General features: G+C 38.6%; 6 protein-coding genes across 11 annotated transcripts; 3 read left to right on the top strand and 3 right to left on the bottom strand.

Annotated features, from left to right (window-relative positions):
• Positions 1 to 264: 264 nt before the first annotated feature.
• Positions 265 to 3772, top strand: LOC109601432 (probable Dol-P-Man:Man(7)GlcNAc(2)-PP-Dol alpha-1,6-mannosyltransferase). Of its 2 annotated transcripts, XM_020017674.2 has the most exons (8): positions 266 to 606; positions 739 to 871; positions 936 to 1109; positions 1166 to 1319; positions 1382 to 1526; positions 1602 to 1828; positions 1898 to 2143; positions 2208 to 3772. In XM_020017674.2, exons 1-8 carry the CDS (start codon positions 481 to 483, stop codon positions 3715 to 3717), a joined length of 2715 nt encoding a protein of 904 aa, XP_019873233.2. In that variant the 5' UTR covers positions 266 to 480; the 3' UTR covers positions 3718 to 3772. The 2 variants fall into 2 exon arrangements, with proteins under 2 accessions (XP_049816973.1, XP_019873233.2); XM_049961016.1 differs by lacking the exon at positions 1898 to 2143 and having other exon boundaries at positions 265 to 606.
• A 127-nt stretch (positions 3773 to 3899) lies between these two features.
• LOC126264118 (39S ribosomal protein L40, mitochondrial-like) lies at positions 3900 to 5681 on the bottom strand. 2 transcript variants are annotated; one of them, XR_007546957.1, is made up of 8 exons: positions 5545 to 5681; positions 5411 to 5488; positions 5184 to 5354; positions 4917 to 5121; positions 4727 to 4847; positions 4506 to 4667; positions 4161 to 4262; positions 3900 to 4103 (listed from the first exon to the last, which is right to left on the bottom strand). XR_007546957.1 is itself a non-coding variant. In XM_049961046.1 (5 exons), the coding sequence occupies exons 1-5, from the start codon at positions 5577 to 5579 to the stop codon at positions 4734 to 4736; spliced, it is 603 nt and encodes a 200-aa protein (XP_049817003.1). In that variant the 5' UTR covers positions 5580 to 5681; the 3' UTR covers positions 4690 to 4733. The 2 variants fall into 2 exon arrangements, 1 of the variants encoding a protein (XP_049817003.1); XM_049961046.1 differs by lacking the exons at positions 3900 to 4103; positions 4161 to 4262; positions 4506 to 4667 and having other exon boundaries at positions 4690 to 4847.
• Positions 5682 to 5780: 99 nt separating this feature from the next.
• Positions 5781 to 7974, top strand: LOC126264178 (probable ATP-dependent RNA helicase Dbp73D). The gene is made up of 5 exons (XM_049961027.1): positions 5781 to 5916; positions 5972 to 6717; positions 6800 to 7427; positions 7500 to 7695; positions 7753 to 7974. Exons 1-5 carry the CDS (start codon positions 5894 to 5896, stop codon positions 7906 to 7908), a joined length of 1749 nt encoding a protein of 582 aa, XP_049816984.1. The 5' UTR covers positions 5781 to 5893; the 3' UTR covers positions 7909 to 7974.
• Positions 7975 to 8309: 335 nt separating this feature from the next.
• On the top strand, positions 8310 to 18766 carry LOC109601428 (golgin subfamily A member 6-like protein 22). Of its 4 annotated transcripts, none has more exons than XM_049961018.1 (8): positions 8310 to 8525; positions 10512 to 10556; positions 10797 to 10973; positions 16077 to 16186; positions 16251 to 16378; positions 16445 to 16621; positions 17253 to 17454; positions 17726 to 18765. In XM_049961018.1, the coding sequence occupies exons 1-8, from the start codon at positions 8451 to 8453 to the stop codon at positions 18621 to 18623; spliced, it is 1812 nt and encodes a 603-aa protein (XP_049816975.1). In that variant the 5' UTR covers positions 8310 to 8450; the 3' UTR covers positions 18624 to 18765. The 4 variants fall into 4 exon arrangements, with proteins under 4 accessions (XP_049816975.1, XP_049816976.1, XP_049816978.1 ...); XM_049961019.1 differs by having other exon boundaries at positions 17253 to 17439; XM_049961021.1 differs by lacking the exons at positions 8310 to 8525; positions 10512 to 10556; positions 10797 to 10973 and adding exons at positions 13648 to 13938; positions 14006 to 14371; positions 15651 to 15910 and having other exon boundaries at positions 17726 to 18766.
• LOC126264199 (uncharacterized) lies at positions 11273 to 11916 on the bottom strand. Its single transcript, XM_049961058.1, has 3 exons — positions 11752 to 11916; positions 11471 to 11685; positions 11273 to 11397 (listed from the first exon to the last, which is right to left on the bottom strand). The coding sequence occupies exons 1-3, from the start codon at positions 11822 to 11824 to the stop codon at positions 11359 to 11361; spliced, it is 327 nt and encodes a 108-aa protein (XP_049817015.1). The 5' UTR covers positions 11825 to 11916; the 3' UTR covers positions 11273 to 11358.
• LOC126264198 (uncharacterized) lies at positions 12598 to 13226 on the bottom strand. The gene is made up of 3 exons (XM_049961056.1): positions 12986 to 13226; positions 12835 to 12915; positions 12598 to 12774 (listed from the first exon to the last, which is right to left on the bottom strand). Exons 1-3 carry the CDS (start codon positions 13184 to 13186, stop codon positions 12718 to 12720), a joined length of 339 nt encoding a protein of 112 aa, XP_049817013.1. The 5' UTR covers positions 13187 to 13226; the 3' UTR covers positions 12598 to 12717.
• Positions 18767 to 18917: the final 151 nt, after the last annotated feature.

An 18917-nucleotide genomic window follows, 5' to 3' on the forward strand; every position in this document is an offset into this window, starting at 1 on the left:
TATGTACTCAATTACAACAAAATATAACGAAATCATTCGTAATACAATTCGCATTTAAATAAAAACTTATTATCAATCACTTCCGTGAAAATATACTCCTATAGGTTTAAATTAAAATTTAAATAATAATAAATAAATAAATAAATAAATTTTAGAAAAACCAGCAAGCAAGCGACATCTATTGACGGACCTCTATTTTAAACAGTAGATGATCAACGAAATCTTTTCTGTACTCCACATTACACATGCTATCACTTTCTCGACCAATTGGTTTTATACATATCAACAAAGAAAGAACAATAGAAAAGTCAATTTTTTCACCGTTTTCCTACAAGTTCTAATTTGATAGAATACAGAGCGCTCCACGAAATGAGAGATAAATTTGGCAACGTGTCGTTTTATGATGTCGAATTATGGTTACGCAGTTATTTTAGTCAAGCAGCAAAAAGGGTAAAAAAATAGTGAAACACTCTTTGAAAAATGTTCGAATTGATGTTGATTATCGCTTTGGCCCATCTGGTTTATTGCCCCTTCACCAAAGTCGAGGAGAGTTTCAACATCCAGGCCATCCACGACCTCTTCTACCACGCGACCGATTTCTCCAAAGTAAGTGTCCGACCAATCGAATTGCACAACTCATCATTCATTCAAACGTGATTGGTCGGTGGTTCGCACCGTCGACCAATCACCTTGGTTCTTTCAAAAAACAAAATTCCAATTGCATTACTCATTTTCCAGTACGACCATCGCGAATTTCCAGGTGTTGTACCGAGGACTTTTCTTGGGCCGATCGCCGTTTCAGCCGCCTCTGCACCGATCGTCACGGTTTTACAATATTTGGACGTCAACAAGTTCTGGACGCAGTACATCGGTAACTGTCTACCCACACATCTATCTATCTATTCATCACATCCACTTTTGTCTTTCTGTTCTAGTCCGTTCAGTTTTGGCCACTCTGATTGTATTATCGTTCAGTAAATTAACGAGAACATTGCAGAAGCAGTTCGGCTCCGATTTTACGACATGGTTTTTAGGAATAACAGTCACGCAAAGTCACTTCATGTTCTACATGAGCAGAACTTTGCCGAACATTTTTGCTCTTCCACTCGGTAAATTTCGATCACGACCAATTTCCCGAATAATTTTTAATCGATTGTTGTTTTAGTTTTGTTGTCGTTCGACGGGTGGATAAAAAACTCGACGAAACAATTTATAATTTGCGCTGGCGCGAGCATAATAATCTTCCGCTCGGAACTGATGTTGCTCTTCGGCATCCTGCTGTTGTTCGACCTCTACGAAAAGCGCATAACTGTCAAAAAGTATCTCCCAATCATCCTAGATATGTAAGCGAGACAAACGTTTGACCGTTTGATTCTTTCAGGTTGTTGCAGACGGCGATTCCAGCAGGAATCGGCCTGTTAATCCTGACAGTAGTCGTGGATTCGATCTTCTGGAACCGAATTCTTTGGCCAGAAGGAGAAGTCTTGTATTTTAACACCGTTTTAAACAAAAGTTCCGATTATGGCGTATCCTTTTTCTTTCTGTTCATACGACTCGACTAAATTTCAAATTACGTGTTTCCCTTAATTTAGCATTTGCAGACTTCTCCGTTTTTCTGGTATTTTTACTCGGCGATTCCAAGAGGAATGTCGACGTCCTTGCTGTTCCTACCCTTGGGTGTGATCCTGGAAAGACGCACGAGAAAACTGATCGTGCCTTGTATCGTGTTCGTTCTTCTCTATTCATTTCTGCCACACAAAGAACTGAGATTTATAATTTACGTTTATCCGATCCTGAATGTCGGTGCGGCGGCGGCTTGCAACAGAATGTGAGTAAAAACAGTGCGAGTTAGTTTGTTTGTTTGTTTGTTAGCTTTGACCGTTTCATTTCCATCCAGATGGCAGAACCGAATCAAGTCACCGTTTCACCAACTTCTCTCGCTGTTCGCGTCCGGCCATCTCGCCACCAACACTCTTTTCACGTTGTTCCTGTTGAGTGTCTCTGCTTTGAATTATCCGGGCGGAAGTGCCATTTCCCGATTGCATCGTCACGCGCGGAACGAAACCAACATTTCCGTTCACGTTTCCAATTTGGCTGCTCAAACCGGAGTCACGAGATTTACGGAAATCAACGAAGATTGGAGGTTTACTTTTACACCCGTTCCCATTTTATCATCATCATCATTTAAATCGATCGTTCCTTTTCAGATATTCGAAGGAAGAAAATTTAAAGCCGGGCGACCCGAAACTGTTCGAATTCGATTATTTGATAGTCGAGGCAAAGAGCAAGTTTTCAACAAACCTAAAACCGTACGCTTCAACCCACGACGTCATCGACTCCATAGAAGCGTTCCATCAAATCAGTTTCGACTATCGAACGATTCCGTTCGTTAAAATCAAAACGAAACCCGTTTTGTACATTTTAAGAAGGAGAAGTGATTACAAAGATTACTTAAACATGAACAACCAACAAAATTGGTTGGAAAACGAGGACATTTTTAAGGCTAGTGAAGAGAACTGGATAAACACAGAGGAAAAATCCAACGAAAATGAAGAAATCCCTCAGAATTTCGATGAAAGTGCGGAAACTCATGAGAAAAATGACGAAACAGAGCGTATTGAAGGGGCGGAGAGTTACGAAGAGTTATACAATATTAAGGAACAAACTAAGAAAAAACAAGATAACGAAGATAATAAAATTTTAAAGAAGAGTAATGATAATTTTAAAAAACAAGAAAAATCTAAAAAGTCTAGTTTAGAAAATGACAATTTGGAAAATGTGAGTGATAAACGTGAAGAAAAACCGATAAAAAGTGAAGAAATTTTACGGAATTCTCTCGAGAGCGGCGATGTTTTCGAAGATTTTGATGAGAGTGAAGGAATTTCAGAAACTGTTGAGAAAAATGAAAAAATATTCGAAACCATTTTAGAGAAATCTGATATGAAAAATTCAGACAATTTTATTACAAGTGAAGAAACTTTAGTAGTTGATGATGAAGAGAACGAAGAACTTTCTGAAGATCTCAAGAAAGAAGAAAGTAAAGAGATGTCAAAAATGAAAGTTAACAGACATAGGGAAAGTAAAGAGGATGGTGGTTCAAAAAGTTCAAAAAGAAACTCTAAGAAACACGACAAACGTTTAGATAACAGTGTCGAGAGTACCACCGAAGAAATTCCAGACAAACAACCAAAAAGAACAAAAGAAAATTTAAAAAATAACCTTGAAACAAACAAACAAGTGGATAATGAAAATTTAGAGAGTTCGATTGGAGAGTCGACAAATATTCTAAACGAAACGGAAGAAACAGAAACGAAACAGAACGTAAAACTGAACATAAAAAAGATAATCCAGAAATACAAACGAAAAAAACAGGAGGAAAAACCCGAAAACCATAAGGAAAAATTGAAAAAACTAATTGAAGAAGAAAAACTGAAACAAGAACAGGAAGAACTGAAAAAGATACAGAAGCAAATCGTCGAAATAATAGACAACAATCCCAACATAGTCAATAAAAAAATCATCAAACACAAACTTGAGACCGAATTGATGAGTTTAATCGATGTAAAACCGCCGAGACTGAATCAAGATCTCGTCAAAAACGAGAAAAAACTGATGAAGAAAATGAAGAAAGCGCACGAAAAAATTGACGATTTGATGGTGATCATCGATGAGATCGTCGATACCATTGAAATTACTGATGAAAGCGACGAGTATTGAATTGTTGAAAGTTGTTGATTTTGTTAAAGTTGTTTAATAAAATTATTTATTAAAATGTTTGTTTGTTTGTTGTTCTATTTTATACCTCTTAAGAATTTAATTATATAATATTTCAATTGGCAACAATAATTTTTGTATGCGTTTTGTGTACATACAAAGATTTTTTAAATAAATTGAAAACAAAATCCTAATATAATGTATTTCTTACAGTAATACTACATTTTATTAATTAAATTTACAATAAATTATCCTCTTTTGCCAAAGGTAAGTGTATAAAAAACATCCAAGCACAAACCAACTCCAGCAACAGTTAGCAAAACGGTGGTTCCAAACAAGGCTTTGTCTCCCAAGCCACTTTTCAGGTACACTGGAACGTTGTTGTCAACCTAAAAGACGTAAATAATCAGGGAATTGATTGGTTGCTTAATTCACCACCGACTTACGCCCAAATGTTTTTGAGTTTGGGTCATTTTGACGTATCTGCCAGATGTAGGAGTCAACGAGCTCATTTGTCTCGAGACCATTCTGCAGGTTCTCAATAATTCCTAAAAATTCACACGTTATTCTTCGTGATGTTGTCAATTAATGAATGATTTCAAGCTAAATTACATATTAAATATATTGGAAATTGTTAAAAATCAATCGAACAAAATAAGGTTATGTAACATTTACGTAATCTTTCTTTTTAACAAAATTCACATTTTCAACAAAATTCCGAAATACATTTGTCGAATTCATCTAATTGATCACAAATAACGTCTATTAAAATGTTTTATTTAAACACTAACCTGAGTTTTGTTCATTTTTGGGGCGACTCGGATTCTCGAAGTTTTTGGCAGAGATATCGAACTGAAGTAATGCCAACCTTTTAACCTTTGAGATAACTGAAATCGTTTCGATAAACGTCATGAACGTTTAAATAGTAGATTTCTGTAATTTACTTTTTGCAACTATTAAAAAAAAGGACCGAAATTAAAATTTAAATATTTTATTGAATTAATTAACTAACAGTTTATTCATTCCCATTTTTTGGAAACATCCAAATATTCACCGTCAGTCGCTTCGTAACCGTTAATTTGGGGCGTTTCGACCGGACCGTTAAAATTGAACGGAATCAAACGAAAGTCGATCTGAAATTTTACAAAATCAGTTGACTCGTAAACCGAGTAGTACGTTACAAAGACTACTCATTCACATACTTGAATGGCTTCTTGATAAAGTTGCTCGTTTTCAATTTTTAGCTGATCCAGAGCTTTTTGTTGCATGTATGTAATCCTATCGATCAATTGTGCATCTTTTAAGTGTTGTTCGCGCCTAAATTGTGCCCATTTCTTTTGTAATATCGAACGCTTTTCCAGAATTTCCTCTGTTAAACCAACATTCACATCATTTCTCTGTCTCTTTCTAAAATTTTGAATAATAAATAAGTCAGTCAATTAATACTTATTATATCAAAAAAACGAAACTGTAAATTGTCCAGAATATGTAAAGGAACCTGATTCTCTTCAATCGGTTTCAATTGCCTCTGATTTTTTTCCAATCGTCTGATCTGTTTTTCCAATTTCTTTTTCCTTCTCTCTTCTCTGGCTCGAACGACCGCCGGGTCTAAACGTTTCTTCTTTTTTAGCGGTTCGGCGCTAAAAGTACGTTAAATCAATCAAAAGTAATTTACAAGTTGAACTATTGAAATTACAATGCAATTGGAGTTAGGTGAATATATTGGGGTTGTGTTGTTGTCAACTGACGTTGTAGCGTTTTTTGTATCGAAAGCCTACAAAAAATCAAAGATGTTGAGAAGTGAGATTTTAACAATAAAAGAGATTTTACCGTTGAAATTTGTTTAAAAGTGTTAAAACGTTCATTTTGATAGTATATAATTTTGAGGTTAGTATCGGTAACAAATCTAGTGACTAAATTTTTTTTTTTTTTTTTGTAAAATATATATTTTTTTAATTTTAGCTGTTAATCATGGGAGATGTAACTAGTTTTATAGTTTATGATGATGATGATGATGATGATGATCTTAAAAATTATAATTTTGCATCAAATTCATGCGCATATAAAATATCGAATGCGAAACCATACAGAAACCTGTATGTATGTTGCTGCTAAAAATCAAGTTGGTGCATGAACTAACCTTACATTTTTGAGATTTTGAAACGTGCAAAAAGTAAACATGGAATTGTTTGTGGTTAAAAGGTAAAAGGTTTAAAACAATTCATATTTTATATGTTTATATCTGTTTGATTTTAAGGCATGAAGAAGAGGAAGAAACGGTTAAAGAAAATGCAAACGAACAAGATAAATTGGAAAAATTGTATAAGAAAATCGAGAAGAATCGATTGAAAAGACAAAAACAAAAGGAAAAATTACCAAAGCCTCCGGCAAAAGAAAAAAGTCCCAGTTTATCAAAAAATAACGAAAACGTTGTTAAACCTAAAGATAAGAACAAAAGTGAAAAACAAAAAGTGACTGAGCAGAAACCGATTGAAGAGAACAACACAACATTTCAAATTTTGGGGGAGAACTTTCAAAAGAACAAACAAAGTATAAAACCAGTGTTGGCCAACTGGTTAAAAAATTGTTCGATAATCGAAAACGATGATGTTGGAGAGGATTGTATGAAATTGTTGGATGAAAAATTGAGAAAACAACTGAAACAAAACAACATAACGGAAATGTTTCCGGTGCAAAACAAGTTAATCAGTTATTTGTTAAAGTCAAAGTTCAAAACGCTTCGGGAAAACGATGTTTGCGTATGTGCACCGACGGGAAGTGGGAAAACGTTAACGTACGTTTTGCCCAGTTTGCAATTGGTGAAGAATGCGAAACTGATCAAGACGAAAAACATTCGAGTTTTAGTTTTGGTACCAACTAAGGATTTGGCTTTGCAAGTTTTCAAAGTTTACAAAACGTTTGCTGAATGTCTGAAGATCGATGTCGGTTTAATCGTCGGCGATTTGGATTACGAGAAGGAAAAGGAGAAAATCGTGGAAAACAGTGAGTATTGTTGTTATTTGTTTATTGCGTTGTTGTTGTTGTTGTTGGATGGCGGTTTAATTTTATGAATTTTTATTTTCAGACGAGGCGTTCGGTTTTTTACCGAAACCGGACATTTTAATTTGTACGGCGGGAAAGTTGGTGCGACATTTAAAGGAGACGGAGGGATTCGATCTGAGCCATTTAGATTTGTTAATAGTTGACGAGGCGGATAAAATTCTGGAACAGATGCAAAACGATTGGTTCTATCATTTAGATAAGAACGTGCCCGAATCGAATATAATGAAGAAAACGTTGAATTTGACGGAGATTGAACGAAAAAATCCGCCAAGAAAACTATTGTTCAGCGCAACTTTAACTTTCGATCCCGAAAAATTGGAAAAACTCGCGTTGTTTCAACCGAAACTTTTCACCACGTCCAAACGAGAAAGCGGCGAAGCCAAAACGGAACAGTTTGTGATGCCGAAAGAACTGGAAGAATATTTCGTGACAACTCGGAAAACTTTAAAACCGTTGGTTTTGTACAAACTGATCGAAACCGAAAATTTGACGAGAACGTTGATTTTCACGCAGTCGATTCGCAATTCGCATCGTTTGGCGATATTATTGAAATGTTTGTTTGGTGATGGAAAGAAAATCGAGGAAATTTCGAGCGAGATTCGGAATCGCAACGAACTGATCCAGAGATTCTCTCGGGGCGAAGTCGATTTGTAAGTATACACTTGATTGTAGTTTTTGACCGAATTTATTGGACGTTTCTCTCTCTCTCTCTCTCTTTCCAGATTGATTTGCACAGATTGTTTGGCTCGCGGAATCGATTTGCCTAACGTGAACTGTGTGATTTCGTTCGAGGCGCCGAAACACGTGAAAAACTACGTTCACAGAGCGGGAAGAAGTGCTCGTGCGGGAAACAAGGGGAAAACTATCACGATATTCGACGAAACGAACAAACGCTTCGAACGTAAAAATATTCAAGAGGTAATTGTGTGTGTTTTGCTTATTTTCTTTTGTTCATTCCATTCTGTTGCTTTTCAGATTGTGATAAAAGAGGAGGATTTGGAATGTTTGGCGGAGAAGTACAAGGACAGTTTGCAGCAGTTGAAAACCATAATCGAAAGTGAGGAGAGAAACGACTTGAACAAAACGAAATCGGTGAAGAGAAAAAGCTTAAAGCGTAAGCGAAACGAATAAAACAGTTCGTTTTTGTGGTTGTTTGTAAATAAAATTTTTAAATATGATTAAAAATTGATTAAAGAATTGTTGTGTTTTATTCGGCATTTCTTTTATATTTATAGTTTGTGTTGAAAACGTGAACCTATTAAAATTAATTAACTAAATTATTGGTCAATCTTGAATTAGAACATGAATTCGCGGTTATAGATCATTTTAATTCGTTTAATGGTCGTTTTACAGGATTCTAGATTCGCTTATTACGGATTAAATATTTTGCCAATAGGTGTCGTCATGTGTCCCGTTTCCTTATTTCACAACAGTTGTTTGAATTTGAATGATTCGTGCGTATTTTTAGTTTGTTGACGCGTTTTTCCGAAAATAGAAACGCAAAACTTTTATAAAACGAAAGGCGATCCGCGAAACGCTCAGTCCGCGTTTCGAAATCGTCGACGGCTCAACAGAATCCGTTTTTCACCCGTGAAAATTTGAAAAGTTTTGAACAAGTTTCGTGTTCCTGTCGGTGAAAGAAAGAAAGAAAGAAAGAAAAAAAAACGCGCAAAATGGTTTACGAAAGCGATTTCTACACGACCAGAAGATACAGAACTTCTCCGAGTCTGTCGACTTATACGAGTTCGGTGAGTTTTGTTCCGTTCTTTTGTCGTTTCCCTTTTTCGTTTAATCTTTTCCCATTTCGTATTATCGTTCTATCATCGTCGATTCGTGCTTGACGGAAAATTTTAGTAATTCTTCAAATTGAGCGACGAATTGAGAGTCGTATTCGTTCGTTTGTTCGTTTGAAGAGTTTCTAGAACGTTCCGGATATTTTGACCGCATTCGTATTTTTGGATCGATCGATCGAAACCGAAACGTTCCGAAGCGAATTTTTCCACGAAAAACGGTTCATTTTCCGTTTTGCAGACACGCGTCAACTGGGAGAAGGTGCCGTTCGTCCCGCGTCCCAGTCTCGTCCCTGATCCGATCACCGCGTTCGGCCGTCCCCGACCCAAATCGAAATCACCACTGCCTTCGATCTTGCAGCCAATCGCACGCGAGGAAATTCGTCCGTCGCAACGCGTGCTCCAATCGGAACCGTTAGAATACGTGTCTGCCCGCGAGAAAACACGAAGCAAAGTGTTGGGCTCGCTCGGCAACGATCGCGAATCGTTGGACGACGTTTTAAAGCAGGTGCACGACGGCCGACAGAGACGGACGTACGGAGCGGACGACGGGAGGGACAGAGATGGAATCAGGTTGCACAGGGTGGCAGTAATGAAGGATTTGCCGTACAAACGAAGGATCGTCGATTCGTCCGATTTGCCGCCGGTCTATTAACGAAATGACGACGGGACGATTGTAACGTCATCAATAAACGATTATTAACGAACGATCCGGTTGTTTCATTGTAGATGAACCCGTTTTTCCTGGAACAATTCGGATGGTTGTTTTTGTTTTTATTTTGGTGTTGTAGTTGTTGTCGTTGTTGTTTTTGTTGTTGGTATACATATTTGTGTTTGTCACATATTTTAATCAAGTTAGTTAGTTACTAACGTCATACCAAATTGATGTCCTTTTTTTTTTGGTGTAGTTTTATTTTTGAACGATTAAAACTGTTTGTAAACGTAGATGATGAAAAGAAAGAAAGAAAGAAAGATAAAGAATAGTTAGTTAGTTAGTTAGTTAGTTAGAGTAACGTAAATGTCCGTTTAGACACCTCGTCATTACGTCGTGCGCGACTCTCCCGAACGTCGCACCGCCGAGCAAGTTTACTCCTACTCGTACACCTCCAACTCGTCGTCGTCGCGTCCGTATTCTTCGTCGTATCATCAGGAGACGACCACCAGATCTTCTTCTGGTCCGGGACGCACCACCTACGAGTCGTCGACTTCCGGACGGCTTCCGGGAGGCACCACCTACCGTCACTACAGCTACCGCCTCTAAATTATGATTTCCGATTTAGCAACTTTCGACTCGAACCGTTGACGCATCAAATTCCAATATGTGGCCAAAGTTAATCTTTTATTTTGAGACAACACCTCCCACTTAAATTTCGAAAGGAGAGAAAAAATTCCATTGAGGTGAAGTCAGTCAGTCAGTCAGTCAGTCAGTCAGTCAGTCAGGTCGGAAGTTGTAGATTAAACATTAAATTAAACAGTTTCGATTTTGAGTTGTTTGATTTGTTAGTTTTTTTTTTTTTTAGAGATGAGATGTTTTAATCAGCATTAATATTAGTACTATTATTATTATGTATTTATTGTAGTTTTATAGATTTTTTTTTATAACAAACGAACTAACTTTGTAATAAACAAGGCGATTTATTGATTGATTGTAATTAATGATTCGAATATACAAATAAAATGTACTTTTTGAAGCATTTGCACGTTTCTTATTGTCTTCTTCCTTTCTTACTAACAATGCAAAACAGAAGAGAAGAGAAGAGAAGAGAATTGTTTCGAAATTGATTTCTAAATTGTTGTCATCATTTGAAATATGTACAAACACAAATTTTATTTATTTTATTTTCAATTTTTGAAATTGATTGATTTATATTTTTTTGGATTTTTGATGTGTGACGAAATGTCTGTTTCACTAACTTTCCTTTTTTGTTTCCTTTTATTTTTTAGAACGTGGTCTCAAAACAAGTGAGGATCGTTCCGAGTTTAGGAAAGGTAAGAATTGTTTGTCGTAATCTTTTAATCGAAATAAAATTATAATTTGAAAGACATAAAATAAAAAGAAAAATAAATAAATAAATAAATAATGAGAGAGAGATAAAAAAGGTAAGTAAGTATGATAAAAACAAAGTATTAAAACAAAATAAAATAATTGAAATATTTCAATAACCAATAAAATTAAAGTAAATGCAATCAATCAGTTAGAGAAACGTAACGAACGAACGAACGTTGCAGATTCACATCGTGCACAGCTGCGAACCGTACGACTCGAGTGTTGCGCAGCGTCGTCTGCGCGTGTTGGCGACGCCGCCGTCCAAGCTGCGTCGTGAGTACGAACGCATCGAGAATTTGTTGCGTCCGCACATCGGCTATTCTGCGCAGAATCGCTTTTTGGACTCTCGTTCGAACGTGGTGAGTGCGGAGTGTTGTTTGTTTGTCTCACTAATTTATCTTTCTGTTTGTGTGTGTGTGTGTGCTGATTGTTTGTAAATATTAACACAGTTCTGAATTTGGCAGCGCGGACCGAACGAATAAAGCGTAATCGATATGATGATGAATCAGCAGCGATGCGAAATTTTCTAAAATTGGCGTCGATTCAGAAAAATATTTATAAACGGGCGCAGCAGCAGCAGCAGCAGCAGCAGCAGCAGCAGATTTACGATTTATTTATGTTACATGATACAACCACTCGATCTAATAATAAGACGAGACATTAACCAATCGTTTATTAACTTTGATTTGGATGCTTTACAAAAATTGAGTAATTTGCGGATCGGTTCATCGGACATCGCCATATCTATATTTTGCTGTCGGACCAGTAAAGTTGGTTCCTCATCTGCAAAAGAAAGATAAAAGAGCGGAGATCAGAGAGAGAGAGAGAGAGAGAGAGAGAGAGGGATCGAACGTACTCTGACGTCGGTGAGTCCCTTCTCGGTGGGAATGTCGCTCAGGAAGTACCGCATGGACCTGTAGGAGGGCCAATAGTTGTGCAGCCACGTGCGGGGGTAGTAGTAGTCGTAGAAGGGCAACGGTCTGTAGATCTTGTAGTGGTAGTAGAAGCGCGCGTCCGGCCAGAAGGACCATTCGCTTCCGGAAATGGGATTCCTCAAGTAGATCATTCTCTCTGGAAGGACGAATCGGTTTTGGGTGCAAAGCACAGAAAACGAAAGAAAAGTACGCAACAACTCACTTTTAAATTTAGCCGATCTTTGTAAACAAACACCGTCGAAAGCACTGAAACAATTCGGATTAGGTTGCTGCATTTTCTACCTTCGTACTTTGGACCGGCTCCAAAACGGTTCCCCACTTTCTCTACACCTGTATAAATAAAACCGAAAAGTCTGCCAGGAATGCAAACAAACTCGATTGAGTCATTCGATTTAGTCATTTCGTATTTTTAATGGGTGAATTGTCGACCAATTACGTCTTCGAGAGGACCACTTACGACATTTGGGGTCGATTCATAAACAAATTCTAAAAAGCGGAGTGAGTGGGCGTGAAAATATTGAACGTTTGCCAAAAATTCCGAGACAAAATCGCGCGTTTTGATGGTGAATTTCAGTCCCGAATCGAACCTTAAAGAGCGTTAAAAGAAAGAGAGAAAATGTTGATCAGGCTGAGCCAATGGACCCATCCGGAATATTCCTCTTATCAATATTTGAGACCGACGCGGTTCGTGAGACTGTACGCGCCCACTTACTGGACCAATCCAGCAGGTTATTACAATCGATATCTGATCGATCGCGATTACTCCGATCCGGTAAGTTATTAATTGATCGGCCGCAATTCGGGTCTTAATCGAGATTGTTTCCTTTCGAAAGGTCACGTACAGAACTTATGTGAGCAACATCGATGATTTTGTGGACGACGTCACGAATCTGTCGTACAAGAGAGACCACGAAGTGAGTATTTTACTTTCGAGTCGGTCGACACTCGTCCAACTAACTCCACTTCCGTTTCCGTTTCAGTTCAGGATGCGAAACTATTTCCCGATCGAGTGGATTTAATCGATTTGTATGCGACGAATAAAATGATATTTTCGTTACTTATCTTTTTATTGAATTAACTTCACACCTTCACAAAAGCCAAACTTGATATTCGTTAAACTTTAACTTTCCTGAAACACACATTTGTTACTTTTGCCAACGAGTCCAGTTCAGAGGTATTTGTAGGTCAACGCAAGCGGCGAATAGTAATAGTTCTTGAGGCGGAACTGAAACATTGATTGTGGTCAGTCGGGGCGTGGATTGAACATGTCACTGTTGAATGTTACCTCTGCACTTCTTTTGCGGGATTCGAGACACATGTCGTCAATGAAGGAGGACAGTTTGAGGGCCCAATTCGAGGAGCGGTACTGTAAACGTATCAAGTAAAGAGGAGTCAGTCAGTCAGTGACAGAACGAACACCACCAAGAATTGAGTACCTTGTAGGTGGGGTAGTAATCGTCCAGGAAGTATCGGTAGTAACTTCTCCAGCTGGGCCACAGACTGGTCGAGTACCAATAGAGAGGCCAATAACTGCGGTACCATCTCAGCGGTCGATAGTAATAGTAAGAGTAGTCGGGGTAATAATCGCGCCACAGACTCGAATAGTACGAGATCGGGTGGTAACGAACCAGAACCATTTTCTCTCTGCTGAAAAGCAACAGTGAGTGTGCAGAAGAGCTGAGAGAGCGAAAGACTTACACTTGGTTGTGTCGAAATGCAGCTAATTGCAAGAACGGAAACGCACTAAAGTCTAAACGACTCAAAATCGCGATTTTCATGCGAAAATTTTGATTCGCTTCCAAACATTTTTTTTTCGTCCTCCGTGTGAATCACTCTTTCAATTTTAGTTTGGTGATTCAACTTTATGATTACGACGTCTCTAACTGGTCCGACTACTCAACTTTGTTGCAGTTGATGCGAATTCCGCATTTTCCATCACAATCGGAGGAAAGTGACTGATTGATTACACATTCCGTCGAGGTGGAGGAAAGAAAGGGAAAGAGGGAACGACGAGATAACTAAATATAATGGCGACGTTCAGAATAGTTTTTGGCGCGAGGCCAGATTAGGTTTTGGTTTAAAATTGAGGCGGATTCTTCGGAAAGATTCAGTGGCTTTTATGCATTTTTCAACGAAACAACTGAACTATAAACGCGCGAGTGCGATCACTGCGTGTGAGATGCGGTCGAGAACTACGGTCAACAACTACGACTGGAATTATTATCCGCACTCGAGGTACTACCAGAAGTACAGAACGTACGGCAATCTGGGCTTGTACTTTGATTTCCCGTTCGGAAGGTCGATGCTAACCAACCAGAAATGTCTGATTCTGCCGCCGCCCTACTTCGCCGATTCGATTCCGACGCAAAGGGCGTTCCGCAACGTGAGAGTAAGTCTCCTTTGCCTCTCTTTCCTCCCGCCCGAAAGTCAATCCCGCCGTTTTGTCGCTTTTGTAGGTCCACAATAACATTTACTGAGGAGGAGTGAATGAAGTAAAATGTTGATTGCGATGAAATAAAGGATTTGCGAAAAAGCGAAGAGGCGTCTTAATTTGGCGGTCGCAAACAATGGTTTCGCAACAAGCGTTTCGGAATTGGCCGACGTAAGAAACCACACACCTTGATACACTTTATCAGAATCGGCGCGTTAAAATTAGTCGGAAAGTTGTTTGGAGCGGTGCCAAATATTTCGCGTATATTAATAAAACGTTTTCGGCACATTTTTCAGTCGATTTTCGTTCCTCGAACTAAAAACTGTAACTGAACAGTTACACAGGATAAAGTAGAGAGTAAATATTCATTTGTACATATTTTTATAGAATCGTAAGTATTTCGGGGAGAGGGGAATGGTTGTTTGGAATTGGGGCCAATCGAGAAAAACGTACGGAAAAAGTGGAGTTTTCGCCAAATTTGTGCGGCCGAAAGTCGAAACCGCGCGACGCTAAAATTAAAGTTTGGCACACGGTCGATCGGACGGAGCGAAATAAATAGAAGCGTAACGTTTATTTTCGATGTAGTAATTTGTCGTTGATTGTTCCGCGCGTTCCGACGATGGAGTACAATCCGCACTATTATCCGCACTCGAAGTACTACTTTGCGCAAAAGCAACTCGGCTACGGACCGCTCAATTACGTCTACGCCAACAGACCGCACCGGATGCTGAGCTGGGAATGGCCGCTCTGCGACATCCTTAACACTCTGCCGAGTGAGTACGCCTTCCGCAAAGTCAGAGTGAGTGTTTCGTTCGCCGCAAAACGAAGGGAATCTCTCTAAAATTTAAAAAAAATGTTTAAGGTTTCCAGCAACAACTACAGTTTAGGCATCGAACGGAGGAAACCGTCGAGGAGATAAAATACGAACAATTAGTAACATGTTAATCTTACGGAGTACGAACAAATAAATTGGTGCAAAATTCGATGGAGTCGTGTTTATTTTTCGCACGAGCAAAATCCGATATGCTCCTCCACCTATTATTAGAAATCCCCACTTTGATAACTCGTGCCTACCGGACTATTTCCAATGTTCCGCCCAAAGTGCACACGCAGTTCTGTGAAGTCGTTCATCGGTGACCACCGATTTAGCACGTCTTTTCTCTTCAGTTTGATCGTTTTCAGTGAAAATGTTGATCTCGAGGAAGAGAACCACGATTAGTACGTCGCAACACGAACGAAAACAAGATGTTTCGAGCAAAGTGATCAGGTCGGTTCCGAGGTATTACTTAATGAGCGCCACCGGCCCCCTTTCCGACTATTATGCGTTCCCCACTTCGGACACGGTTCCCGTTTACGACTGTTATCAGTCCTACACAATCAACAGGTACTTTTTGCATCCGGTCGCTTCCAGAAGGATTTTGAGACAGCTTCACGTAAGATGAGATCATTGCGCACAAACGAGCGACATTAACCGACATCCTTCTCTTTTCCTTCCACAGTACGTTAACGACTATTATCTCTTTTAACAACTCTCAAAGTGTCGAATTGTAAAAATGTTGGTAGTAAATAAAGAGCGGTGAAATGATGAATTCGGTCGTTTTCTTTGTACGTTTTTCTCGGTTCACAATTTTAAGCACCTCAAGAGTCGAGAGTTGAGGTAAGTTTTGCAGGCCACACCATGATCATAACAACTTTGCCATCGACGACGACGACGACGACCACAACAACGTACGAATACAGTTATTACCCCGAAACGACGACGCGCTATTACAAACCGCTCACGCTCTACTACAATTACTATTACCCGCTGCGGAGTTTGAACTACTACTCGACCTACTGGCCCTCCACGTACACGTACTACTGGCCGCGAAGCTACAACTACTGGAAGTACCTGAGCTGGCCCAGCGACAAGTTCTGGTACTTGAAGACCGTAAGTGGCCTCGCTCCCATTTCATCCGTTCCATTCGCAGCCTCTAACGCTTCTTCTAATCGATCGCTTTCATCACTCTCACAACGGGCAGAAGAGTGAGTGTTGCTCCGTTCGATCGATCGATTCGACGCGTTCTCCGTTCCAATTGAACTTGATCTGTTTTTAGTTGTTCGACGACGAGACTCGTTTGATTCGTGCCAAGTCGGCTTCACTCTTGAAACGGATTCACGCTCCGGTTCCGCGCGTGCAGAAGCTGTTCCCGATCACGAGTTACAGGTAATCGACAATAATAAACACGTGAGTGACCGTCGCACGTAACCCCGCCCCTTTTCCGATCCAGGTATGAAGAACTGTTGCCGGCACGGTTGACCAACGACAACTACATCAACAGAATGTTGGTGACGTCGGCCAGAAACCCGAGGATCGAGTACACCACTTACTGGACCGAACCGACGCGAAAGTACATCGGTACGTTCTTCGATAGGTCCGGAAGCGGACGCGCTTCGAACTTTGATTCGTTTATGTTCTTTTTAGGTCAGGGACACCTGTCGTGCGTGTCGTACGCAGGAAATCGGGCTTATCCTCGCAGGAGGAACGTGTGGCTGTACGAGGATCCTCTCAGGAGCGACATTCAACTGCTCAGTTACTACATCGAAAAGTTCAGACAGGAAAAGGGATCGGCCAAGATCAAGGAGATCAAAGAGAAAGAAGGTACTTGACCAAAAGTCAGAGCACACCGAAGGGAACGATCGATCTTTATCGGAGTTGTTTTTCTTTTGCAGCAGGTGAAAAAGTCGAGGAACAGAAAAAACCGGAAATTGTCGAAGTCACTGAAAATTAAAATCGATCTTTTGGAAAAATTATTTCGCTCAAAAAAACTGTAATGAATTGATGATGATGATGATAATTAATTAAAAATACATACGCACATAAATAAAGTAATTTATTTTGTTAAACTTGTTTTATTTCCGTTTCTTGTTTGTTGAAATTACGGTTTTTTACGAGTAATTTTTTCAAAACGATCCAATATTTATTTTTCTATCGTTTTGTAAATTGTTTGATTTTGTCTTTTTATTATTTATGAATAAACTTTATTGATTTTTTATTATTGTGTTTTTAACCCTTAAACAAAACAAAAATTAAAAACAATCCCTTTAAACCACTCACATAAATAAATAAATCGAATGGGACAATAAAAATTTAAAATAAAAATTAAAATATGTAAGTTTTAAAATTACAAATAATAAAATAAAATTATCTCACTAACAACAAAGTAGTCGATCAATTTCTTTGATTCCGTTTGTTTGTTTCTCTTTCATTAAAAATGTTGGCAATTTTTCAGTAAAATTAAATCCAAATCGTCCCTCAAGAAGGTTTTCGAACAAAGTGGAAGAGTCGTCCGAAGAATTGAAGCAATTACGCGAAGAAAGGGCCAAACGATTGGAACGAATCTACGAAACGGAGAAAAAGACCGAAGAGAAATCGTTGGATGAGGAACTGAAATTGAAAAAGATCGAGGAAGAAAAGAGGTTAAACGAAGAAAAGTGAGTGAATCACTTCCGGTTTTTTACTCTATACACGACACACTTACTCAATCTTTTACATTCCTTCTTTAATAATACGGTGAAAACCGGACGTCGATGCCACTTTCTCCCTTTATTTAACTAAGCAAACATTCAAGTCATTTGTGTATTGATTAAATCAATTTCAATCTGTTGTTTACATCAAAATTTCAATAATTTATTTTAACTTTTGTAAAGAATAATTGGTTAATTAATACTATTAAAACTAAATAAAATTTTTGTTTTCTTTTAGAATTTTATTGGAAGAACAAAAGAAAAAGGAAGAGGAAAAGAAACGGGAACGGGAAGAAGAGAGAATCAAAAAACAACAACAACAACAGTTGGAACAAGAAGAGAGGGAAGAACGAAAACGTTTAGAGGAGGAAGCAAAATTGAAAAAACAACAGGAAGAAGAAGAAGAAGAAGAGGAAAGGCAACGATTGGAAGAAGAAGAAGAAAGAATAAAGAAACAAAAACAAGAAGAAGAAGAAGAAAAAGAAGCCGAACGTAAAAGGATTGAAGAGGAACAGGAAGCGGAAAGAAAAAGAATTCAAGAGGAAGAGGAGAGAGAAGCTGAATTATTAAAAAAACAATTGGAAGAAGAGGAAAGACTTAAACTTAAACAAAAGTTGGAAGAGGAAGAGGAAGAACTGAAGCGTTTAGAGGAAGAGAAGCAACATCTAATTCGATTGGAAGAATTGGCGAAACAAGCGGAAGACGAGAAGGAACAAGAACTGAAACGACAAGCGGAAGAATTGGCGGAACTGGCCAAAAATCAAATCGAAGAAATCGAAGAAAAACAAGAAATTTCCGAGCCACAGCCCGAAAAGATGGAAGAAGAAGAAGAAGAAGAAGAAGAGAAAGAAAAATTTGAAGAAATTGTACCGAAAATCGATGACTCTGTCATCGGCTTCAATTTGGAAGAAGAGACCGACAAATTGGAAGCAAAACTAAACGAACTTGCCAAAGAGAGAGCACAACAAGAATCAGATGTTGTGGAAGAGGAGAAGGAAGAAGAAGAAGAAGAAGCAGTAGTATTAGATCAACAAGAAGAGTTAAAACCGGAGGCAGTCGAGGAAGAGGAAGAGGAAGATCCGGTCGCGATTTGCGAAGATTTACCGGAACAAGAGGCCAACTCCGATGAAGAATGATCTGAATTGTATCGTTTAATTATTAATTTAAGGAGATTAATTAATTTTAACGATTTCATGTAAACGTATTTAATTATTGTCGTTGTTTGTTGTTGTTGACGATGGATAAAGTCAAAATTATGATGATTATTAATAAAAATAGTTGGGAAACAAAAACGATTGTTTCATTTGAAGTGGCAAAGAGAAAATCAATCGCATTTCGTCTTACGTCGTGCACATTCGCGTTTCCTGCGCGCTGAAAGTTACGTTTCAGCAACAGTTTCAGTCGGTTTTCGTGCCTCGATTTCGTCGAGT

This window comes from Aethina tumida, chromosome 1, assembly GCF_024364675.1.
Source record: "Aethina tumida isolate Nest 87 chromosome 1, icAetTumi1.1, whole genome shotgun sequence".
NCBI lineage: Eukaryota > Metazoa > Arthropoda > Insecta > Coleoptera > Nitidulidae > Aethina > Aethina tumida.